Source organism: Neophocaena asiaeorientalis, unplaced genomic scaffold, assembly GCF_003031525.2.
Source record: "Neophocaena asiaeorientalis asiaeorientalis breed wild unplaced genomic scaffold, Neophocaena_asiaeorientalis_V1.1 scaffold204, whole genome shotgun sequence".
NCBI lineage: Eukaryota > Metazoa > Chordata > Mammalia > Artiodactyla > Phocoenidae > Neophocaena > Neophocaena asiaeorientalis.
The window spans coordinates 1770193-1781144 of record NW_020173922.1 but is presented as its reverse complement, the minus strand read 5'-3'; the positions used below and the strand labels follow the sequence as shown (position 1 = coordinate 1781144).

The window sequence follows — 10952 nt, the reverse complement described above, 5'->3', positions numbered from 1 at the left end:
ACTATGAAGAAAAAAAAGCAGGAAAGGGTGATTGCAAATGGAGAAGGGTTACAATTTTTTAAAGACAGTCAAGGAAGTCTTCTGAGAAAGTGACATTTGAGCAAAGACTTGAAGGAGTTAAAAAAGTTGTTCATGTAGATACCTGGGGAAAGAGCATTCCAAGTAAAGAGAATAACTAGTACAAAGGTCTAGTCCATGCCAAGTGTGTTTGAAGAATAGCAGGGGGGTCAGAGTGGCTGGAGTGGACTGAGGGAGGAAGAAAACCACAGGAAATGAAATCAGTGAGAGAATGGAGAGGCTAGATAATATATGTCCTTATAGGACAGTATAATGAAGCCACTTTTACTCTGAGCAGATGGGGAGCCACTGGAGGGTTTGAGCAGACCAGTGCCATGACTTGACTACTTTTCCTGAATGTCTGACTGATGTATGGAGAATAGACTATAGAAGACCAGGATAGAATCATAGAATCAGGGAGGCCAGTTAAGAGTCTCTTGGTTAGTCCAAGCAAGAGATGATGATGGCTTAGACCAAGGTAGAAATAGTAGGATTGGTGAAAAGAGGTCAGATCTTTTATATATATATAGACAGATAGATAGATAGATATTTTTTTTAGAAGGTAGAGCTGGTAGGATCTGCTACTAAATTATATGTCGGTTTTGAGAAGAAGAGAGGAATCAAGGATAAATCCAAGATTTTTTGTCCTGGACAACTGAGAAGTTGGGGAATACTAACAAGGTGGAGAAGACCAGGTCCAGAGTTAGTTTCATTAAGTTTGAAATGCCTATTTGGCATCCAAGTGGAAATACCAAGATGGTAATTGGATATATTTGACTCAAGTTCAGGAGAGAAGGCTGAGCTAAAGACATAAAATTTGAAGTCCTCAGCATATGGATGGTATCTGATGATCTTAGACAGGATCACTAAGGCAATGAGTGTCAACAGACAGGAGAATTCAAAGGACTGGGCAATCTTTGGGGCATTCTAAAACTAAGACATCAGGGGACATGAGAATTAATCAACAAAGATGCAAAAGTACTCATTCAGGAAGAAAAACCACAGAAAAGTATGTTATGCTAGAAGCCAAGTGAAGAATGTGTATCAAGGAGGAGGAAGTGATCAGCTATGTCAAAGCACCTAACAGGTCATGTAAGATGAGGACTGAGAACCAGCCACTGGATTTAGCATATGAAAGTCACTTGTGACCTTGGAAGGACAGTCTCAGTGGAGGCAATGGGTAGAGTATGAAAGCCTTACTGAATAGAATAAGAAAGAGTGTAAGGAGGACAACTGTCAACTATGAGTGTAAACAAGTCTAATGAGGAGTTTTTCTATAAAGCGGAACAGAAAACTAGAGTAGTAATTGGAGAGGGAAGTGGAGTCAAGAGGAGTTCCTTCTTAAGACAAGACAATAGCAACATGTTCGTATACTAAGCCAACAGAGAAAGGGAGAAATTAACAGTGCAGGGGAGAGAAAGGAAGAGCGCAGGAGCCATGTCCTTGAGTGGCATAGGGAACTGATATCCAACACACAAGTGGAGGAGCTGGCCTTAGGTAGGAGCAGCAAGAGTAAGAAGAGGGAAGAGAGTCCATGAGCACAGATGAAAGTAGACTATGTGGATGGTGCGAACATGTGAAGCTTCTCTTCCAATGAGTTCTATTTTCCAAGTAAAATAGGAAACTAGGAGGGGGATGAAGTGTTAGAAAACTGAGACTAGAGAGGTATGAAACGCTTGTTTGGGACAGGGAGGAGGGTAAGTTGCCCAGGAGCGCCACAGACTGCTTGAGGTTGGAGGTAGCGAGTTTACAGCACGCCTGCTTGGTGCAGGTGTGTGCTCTCCAGCCACGTTAACTGTGCAGAGGCGGGAGCAGAGTAGCGGAGAGCTAGATGCGACCAAGGTCAGGCTTTCATCCAGTGAGGAGGACAAAATAAGAGGAGGGTAAGAGAGTTGATGTGTGCAAGGATGATGATAAAGACTACCCATAAAAGAGAAGCTTTGCAAGGAGGGAGACAGGGACCTGAGGGGGATGAAAACCAGTGAAAAGGTGGTGTGGTCAATGGCTTGTAGGTTTCATGGAATCAAAGGACTGCTAGAATTAGGATCCCAGATGAAGCAAGCTGGACATATAGGAGGTAGTGGTCAGAGAGAGGGAGACCTAAAGTTAGGGTCGTGGAGGAGCTGCAGTTACTGGGAATAACTAAGAGAATGAATGGTTGAGTTGGAGTTGAGGATAAGGTCACTGGAAAAGATGGCGTCAAGGAAATGAGAGGGCAGGGTAATGGAAGGGACATCTTCTTGGGTACTGAAACCACCAATAACAACAGCAGTTAATGTTGGGAGAGCGACAGTAAGACAGAAGCTAAAATCTTCAAGGAAGGTGACAGAGTAACCAGAGATGAGTAAGTGACCAATGTAAGGAAAAGTGGATTCAGCCTGTTAGTTTCTCTCTCTGAGTCTCAGTTTTCTTGCTTGTGAGCTGGAAATGCTGACAGTCCTTCTAACATGAGGTTTTTATAAGGATTAAGTAAGATGATGGAGGTAGAACAGCTGTCACCCACTGGGCCTGGCAGACTTCAGTGTGCAGGACTATGGAATTATTTGTAAAAGGGCACCTGTGAAGTCTTAGGTATATGTCTCATCTTTCCAACTCAAGTTGAGGAGTGTGGCTCAAAGGCTCGCTGAGCTCAGGGTTGACCCATTTCTCCTAATCATCACAACTCCGCAGAGATGTGCGCCCATGGCTCTCTCTGGGAGGCCTGGGCCTGGCATGACCCTCACGTCTGCATCTATCCCATGTCCCATCTACCCATGTCCATGTCATCTCTGTCTTCCTGGCAGGCCCAGGCCTGCCTCCTCCAGCCATCTGCAGACACCAGGCATGTTGCCTTCCAGACTGATACAGAAGGCAAAAAGCAAACCAGCCGTTTTGGTTGCTCTGGTGTGTCTCCCTTTTTTATGGCCCGGCTAGCTGAAAGAGTCCAGGGAAGTGAAAGTCTCTAATGAAGTGGTACCTTCTGTTCTGAACTGCACTGAACCCAGAAATGCGCAGAGGCTCTGGGACGGCACAGCCTGACTTGCCCATGACAGTCTGCCTGAGCTGAGCGCCATTTTTCTACCCAGCATTTCCAAAACACCCTGCTTACCCCTAAATGATATATAGAAATGAAGGGTAGCCACTCTTGTCTGAAAACATTTTCTTGACCCTTTTCCTTTCAGCAAACAAACATTTATCAACACTTACTTCTTTCTCTAATGTAAAGGGACATTTTGAAGCAGCAGTGCTGCAAGGAGAAACGAATCATTCATTTAGAAAAATTGTTGAGCTTCTGCAGTGTTTCAGCCTCCCATCTATGTGCTGAGGAATCCAGGTTCTGGAAAAGCATAATTGCACTCCTATCTACCAACTACTATTTACCACTCTCAGGGCTTTCGACATTGATTAACACTGAAAGTGACATTTGGTTCTTGTGCTGCTTCTGAATAGACTTGTTTCAACTAAGAAACCAATAAGGAAGCCTTTAGGGGAGAATATTTTGGGGGCGTAGTGGTTTGAAGGTGACATGAAACATTCTTTTGTCCAACATTTCCGATCATTATCTGGAATTGAAGCAGTGTGTTTTAGGGGAGAGAGAAGTTGGCATGTCACTAGGAAAGGCAGTCAGCCTCTGAAAGATAATTTAGAAACGTATGCCTAGGGAGGAGATGAGAGAAACCCAGAGGCAACTCATTAAAAAAAACAAAACAAAACAAAAAGGAGGTCAAGGTCTGAAAATGATTATTCAACAGGCAAGTAATTTAAGGTGTCATGATTCGCTGTACAAAAGGATCTGTGGTAGGAAAGGATTCTGTTAGATTTAAATTACATTTGATTTTTAAATTTATAATTTACAAGCAGATTTTCCAGCACGTTAAAAGAAAGCACACCTGTGTACATTTTCCCCCCAAATTTAGCATATCAGCCGTATCTTTCCAGTAAGCTTCCTGCGTAGAGCAGTTGCCATTACAGATCGGTAGTAAATGATTTAAGTGATATTTCCATCAGCCTTAAAAGTGCATTTCCTTATCACTCCTCCCTCAGATTTGGCTCAAAATTAGGCAAGGAGAACTGCTGCTTTCAAAGAGCTCAGGGTGGGCTTTGGCAGACTTCAGAATTACTTAGAGAACGAGGTTAAAAGATTCCTGGGCCTCATCGCCAGGAATTCTAAGTCAGTAAGTCTGCAACAGGGCCTGGAAATCATAGTTATAGCATGCACCCAAGGTAACTCTGATAGAGGTGGCTGAGGAGCACACCTTGACGAATCTTGGCTTAGAGAAGATGCCCTCTAGATTGTTGTGTCAAGAGAAGTTGCCCTGCCTTCTGGATCCAGCATACCCTCTGGTTCCAACGCACTCTAAGCTCGCGCTTGGTGCACAGCTTTGCTGAGCGACACTGCTATGCTAGGCAAGCCCACCTGTGGGGCTCAGTGTGACACACCCCTGATTTCTCTTTATTCTGTTAGAACGATTACAGGAAGTTATCTATGCAATGCAAGGATTTTGTGGTGGGCGTGCTGGACCTGTGCCGAGACACAGAAGAGGTGGAAGCGATTTTAAATGGTGATGTGAACTTCCAAGTCTGGTCCGACCACCACCGTCCAAGTCTGAGCCGGATCAAACTCGCCATTAAATACGAAGTCAAGAAGGTAAGCTTCCCCACCGCCCCCGGCCTTCCCAGCTCCAGGGCTGCTGGCCTACCTTTGTGTTCATGCTTGTTTTCTGTTCCCACAAGGGGATGGTAACAACACTGAGTACCCGACTTGCCTCTAGACAGGGAACTTCCAGACTTGCAGGACTGCTCAGAGCTCCTTCCTTCACCCCCAGCCCACCAGGAGAGAGAGATGAATCATGACAGTTACTCCGTGAACAGGCTTCAAGCCTGGAGAACAAAAGAGCAGATTCTCAACCTCCAAGCCACTAGCAAGGACAAGATTACAGTGAACGCTCCCATCAGCTAGCAGGCTGATTCCCAAGCTTTCATGAAAAACATATCACTCAGCTCTGTGAACAGCATTTATTGAGCTTTCCCTGTGTGCCTGGGGACTTGTGTAGAAAATGTCTTAGTGTAGAGGATTTGTGGGATCCATGGTTCTGGGAGGCTCAGAGGAATTTCACTCTCAAGGCTTATGAAAAGCTTTAATAGGAAGCATGACTAGACTTTCAAAAGAGTAAGTCCCAGCTCCTCAATCAACCTCAAGGTGTCTTTAATGGCCACCAGCACCCAGTAGCCCTCACACCCACAGTGGCTGGTCAGACTGAGTCCCTAAGGAGCAAAATTCAATTATGGTTCCACTTTGGATATACTCTGGATTCTTTAGAATCTGCTCTTATGTTAGACGACATCATTCATCCTGATGAAAACTGCAGAGCTCCAAAGATCCATATGCTTAAATACCAATGTGCTTTCCACATAAGCAAGATGGCTGATCAGTCTTTAAGGGTTTGGTTTTTTTTCCAGCTCTTTTACAGGGTGACTACTGGGTGGGATTTCCAATGCCCCCAAGTTGGCCTCTTGGCATTTCTCCTCTTGTCTGATTATCTTAATTTGTGTAGGATGAACCATCCTTCAAGAAACCATGTATATCTGTGGTATTCATCTAGAGAGAGCTTCCAAGTTTGATAAAAATCTTCCTGTCCTTTTACTTTTAATAATAATCAAAAATTCTAGGAAAAATAGCTTTTTTCAAAGACTCTGAGTCCTGAAGATAAAATTGATAAATCATGGGAAATGTGGCCTTAGATTAATCTTCAGAAGCATAGAATTACAGGAGGGGAGGAGTCAGGCTGCAGTTTCAAGTATGTACAATCCTATTTACTTAGTGTAGGGAAACTCACTTTTTAGCTTATCTCAAGGACTCACTGAGGCGCTTCAGCAAAGCACAGCAATCCCTTCCTAAAGGTGCTGAGATATCCATGATCTTGGGGTTCAAAGAAACCCTGCGGAAGAGACTGCTTGGTAATGAATGGTAACAAGCCTGAGTTTCTAGCATTTCCTTCCTTCCCCAAGCCACAGTATTCTCCTGCTTCCCAACACAGGGTGAAAGGTGAAGATGTATTTGACACCCCAAAGAAAAGACGATGTTTGGCATTTGCAGATTTACGTTCACAGTTTCGGCTATTCACAAGCAATTCCAACAGCCCATGAAAATGCAAGCATTCACCATTCTTCTGAAACATAAATCCAACTGAGCAACACAGTCACTGAGGGTAAATCACTGAGCAAGTCCAGAGTTTGGCTACCACTTCAGAGCCTATATGTTCCTTCTCATTGTCAACTACCAAGTACAAAACAGCCCTGGTGATGGATGAGAAGAAAAAGTGAAAACACTCTATGAACATGACAGCTTTGGTCAGAATAAAGAGGTTTTGTGAGGGAAATTATTTACTCTAGTGGTATTTGCTAATTAGGAGAATCATAAAGGTCTCAAGAAACACTCATCATGAATGTCAAGTGTCTGCTGCAATCCATAGGTAGGAAGATGATAAATGACCTGCATAAAATGTCAGCCTTGCTCATTTCAAAAATCTCCAATAGGTAATTCTCTCAAACCACATATGCCATCATAGAGAGCAGACTCACAGCTTTCCTTGACATTTATTCTATCGTGAATTACCAGCGAAAATACAAAATATTTTAAAATCTTATTGATATTATAATGAGATTTCATTTTTAATTTATGAACTTAATTTATGAATGCTTGCATGAGCACAATCTAACCCTGGGTCTTTTAATTATGAAACAACTAGCACCAAGGCTTATTTACACCGGACATATATATGTGTCATAAGGCTGGAATATAAAACCATAAAACAATTCCTAAGGCTCTGCCACATATCAAATCAAACCATTAATTCAGTGATTAAAACAAACTAGTTGTTCTTGGCAGTTCCATGAGCTGCTAATAGGTGACCTTAAAAAAAGTTTTTGTGTTCAAATAAATTTAGAGATCTTGAGTTAAGCAGAGTCAAAAAGATTTCTTCCCTTAAAGACATTATAGAACCTTGATCACGCATTGCTACTCTAAAAGAAGAAGGGTACAATGTGTATTACTTGACCACAGAACTCCCTTTCTCATGGAGCATCTGGTAAAACTAGCTTTCCATGTAACAGTATCTGGGAAACTCTACTACAGGATCAGCCTTTATATTTATGAAATGCATAGATCTGAGTGAAATGGGTACCACTCTGTGGCTGGTACTGCACCCCAGATCATGTCCTTCATTTGTATGTTTGCCTCTCCTTGGGCATCACCCTCATGTCTGGTCCTCTGGCTGCCTCAGCCATAATGTCAGCCTCTGTTACATAAAGACGATTACCCCACCATGGCACAAGGGACCACCTGGTAAAGAGGAAGGAATGATGAAGGGGATGTCAGGAGATTTCTAGCATGATTCTTACATTTAATGACCACATGGTCTTGGAAAAGTCTTTGAAGCTCTATGGGCCTCATTCCCCTTCTGAAAAATAGGCATATACGCTTTTGCTTCACAGGGTTTCTGTGAACTTTCAAATGAACTGATATGAGGGTAAATGCTTTGGAAACTGAAAAGGTCTCTACAGCTCCATAGGAAAGCATCATCACTGTCATTCAGTAATGCTATGCTCCCCCTTCCTTGGGACTAGACGGGTCCTTTTACCCCCAGAGATATTCCCTAGCTTGTCCTTTGTTATCTTCCCAGAGAATGCTAGAAATGTCCCCCTGGGTAAGGACATCATCCCTATAGCCTAAAACTCCTCCCCCAAAGACCAAAAGTCCTTGTGAGGATATGGCTGTTCTCCATGACTTCTGCCTTAATTAATAGGGTGACTCAGCCTTCCCACTGTGTTTGGAAGGCAGTGTTGGAGAAGTGGCTAAGAAGGTACCCTTAAAAGTTAATCACGGTCCAACCACTTATTAATGGGGTCACTTAAGCAAGTCACTTAGCCTCTCTGTGTCTCACTTCCCTCATCTATAAAGCTTGGTTAATAATGCCTACTTTATTGAATTGTTATAAGAATCAAATGGAATAAAGCATGTGTGCCTCAAATAGCCCCAGGCCTCACCAGCCTGTGGGTATAAATGAGGCAGTATTAATACACACATTGCACTGGCTTAGAGTCAGTGTTCACATTACTTAAGACATTTCTGTTATCCACCTCAGTCCCCCTAAGCCTTTACAGGCCACAGTCCCTTCAGAAGCCAAGCATGCCTCATGAAGAAGCAAGGATGCTTCTTCCCCATACTGAGTCACAGCTAAGCCCAGAAGCAACTCTACCTATGCTTCACAGATAAAGAAAACAATCCCTCCAGCTTTGGCCTACAGCCCCAGTATATATACAGGCCTTGGTCTTCTCCCCCAGGGCCAACCTGAGTGAACAGACATCTTGCAGACTCCTCCATTTCTAGCTCTGTCTCCAGGGAACATGCATAAATATCCTTCTTAAAGACTCTCCCCTCCCCCTGCATATCAACTCTAAATAAATGCTTGGGGACTCTGAGTCACACCAACTGGGAAGACCTAACCAGTCTGTGATTCATTCAGGTTCAGCTGGCCCAGTCTGCACCCATAAAGAAAGATCAGTGCAGTGTCTGGCACATGGTCATTGCTGACTGACTGGTTACAGAGACAAGATGCTTCGTGCCCTTTTCAACTTGTCTAACTGAAGACTCACATCGGAGCCCTTCACTCTCACCCCTTCCTCTCTCTCCTCTTTATCGCTTCTTCATTTCTAGGCTTACAGTGGGGCTATTTTCCTTTCTCTCCCCTATGTCATCTCTTCCTCCTTCCTGACTTCAGGTCGGCCTTAACGGGGATTAGGTGCATCTCCATTCACTGAAAGAACTTTGTGGGCGTGTGTCCTCCAGGTTCAAAGCGCCAAAGGACAGTGAGACAGGAGACCTGGAAGGTCCTATTTTCTACAATAGAAGCCTTAACTCCAGCTGTAGAGGAGATGGAGGCCCCTCTGGACATAATTAAGCCAAGGTCTGCTACCAAAAAACATGGGAACACGTGAATATTTTGTCCAAAATTATATCACTGTCATTGCAGAAAGCATGTCTATTATTAGGCAATGTCACCAATAAGGGTGGTTAGTTTAATCTGACAAGTTGTTTTAGCCATGGCCTGTAAGCCCTACAGTCACTGATCAGCCTGCAGGGGGTCCTGAGGAAAGTAAGACACAGTCTTGCCCTCAGAGAGCCATCAGTGTGGTGGGTAAGGTGCAGACAGACAGGCTCTGACCACAGCAGCAACAGCCTCTGCACTTTGCTAGCTGAGCAAAGGAGAGTTCATAGCAGTTGCCTCTTTCAGACTCCAGGTGGCCCCCAGTTCTAGCGTCTTGACATGTGGCTTGATTTGGAGGATGCAATTATGGTACCAGCTATCTTTCCTTCCAGCTGATGAGACCCACCCACTCTCCTCAAGAAGCAGCACCACTCAGCAGAGCCTTCCAGATCCCAGAATTTCAGAGGTGCCCTTTCCTGACTCTGCCAAGCCCCTGGGTGATTCCTGGACCAGAAAGCTAGTATCACATGAAATCAAGACCTGGGACAAGACCACGGGAGGGGGAAGGATGCAGGCGGAACCCTCACTAGCCCTACTTAGTAACACAGTTCCCTTTTTCTTCACACTGCTGTACTCAGGAAATAATATCCCCTGTGATTTTCATTCACTGGCTGACTCATCATTTAACTAACATTCACTGATGTCTACTACATCACCAGCTCTGTGTTCAGCACTGGAGAGACTGAGAAGACCCAGGCCTTGTCCTTGAGGGGGGTTCATGTAGCACTGGAGAGAGATGTGTGAACAAAGGGTCACAATCCTGTCTGAGCAAGGCAAACAGGAATGGGAAGGGGGCAGCACGGGGGTCAGAGGAAGCACTGACCAGCTCAGTCTAGACCTCAGGAAATGTTTCCCAGAAGTGGAAATGCTTGAGGTGGGGCTTAAAGGATGAGAGGTTCTGGAAGGGATGGCAATTCAGGTAGAGAGAGGTTAAAGTTAAAAAGCCACAGGTATCTTAGGAAGAGTGGCACGCTTAGGAAAGGAACATGTTTAGAGGGGGTGTGGCTGAGGCTGTGCTATTGTGGGAAAGAAACAAACTGGAGAGTTTGTCAGCACATCCTTGAGGGTATCATGTGTCACGCTCAAGGAACTTGGACCTTATCCTGCCAGCACTATCCAATAGAATTTTCTATGATGATGGAAATGCTCTGTTTTCTACCATCTAATATGGTAGCCACTAGCCTCATATGGTTAATGAGCACTTGAAATGCAGTTAATGTAATTATGAATCTGAATTCTTAATTTTTTAATTAATTAAAATTTCAATAGGCACATGTGGCCAGTGGTTACTAAACTGGACGGTATGACTATATATCCTCACTCATGCATTTAACAAGCTTTCTCTGAGTGACTACAAAGTATGCCATGCTAATCACTGGGGATGTGGTAGTGAATAAAAATGACGTGATATGAACCATGGTGGGGAAGATGGATATTAATCAGAACATCACACAAATAAATTGTAATGTTCCAACTGAAGTCAGTGTTATGAAGCAGAAAAACATGGTATTACAACTTCTAAAGGCAGATATGACCTAATTGGGGAGGTCAATAAAGGCTTCTCGGAAGAACTCAACGCTTGCTCTGAGAAAAGTTAGCCAGAGGTGGGGAGGGCATTTCTGGCAGGAAGAAACATGTTCAAAGCTGTACAAAGGCCCTGTGGTGAGAAGAAATACAGCCTATAAGAGGAACTGAAAGAATGTGAATGTGGCAGAGTCAGAAGGCATGAGGAAGAGTGGGGTGTGGGATGGGTCTAAAGAGGCACACAGGAACCAGACCACACAGGAACCAGAGGCTTGTAGACCATGCTAAAGGATTTCGTTTTTGTTCTTTTTTAAGGAACAATAGGAAGCCATCAGAGGAATTTAA

At 43.9% G+C, this 10952-nt stretch overlaps 1 protein-coding gene across 4 annotated transcripts in view; it reads left to right on the top strand.

The window, feature by feature from the left end:
* TRPC7 (transient receptor potential cation channel subfamily C member 7) overlaps nt 1-10952 on the top strand; it is a 137381-nt gene that overhangs the window by 43746 nt on the left and 82683 nt on the right. For 2 of the 4 annotated variants that reach the window (XM_024752301.1, XM_024752302.1), the window contains one exon: nt 4502-4684. The exons of the other annotated variants lie outside the window; for them this stretch is intronic. In XM_024752301.1, the coding sequence (XP_024608069.1) occupies nt 4502-4684 (183 nt within the window). The remainder of the gene's footprint in view (nt 1-4501; nt 4685-10952) is intronic. 4 annotated transcript variants of the gene reach the window in all.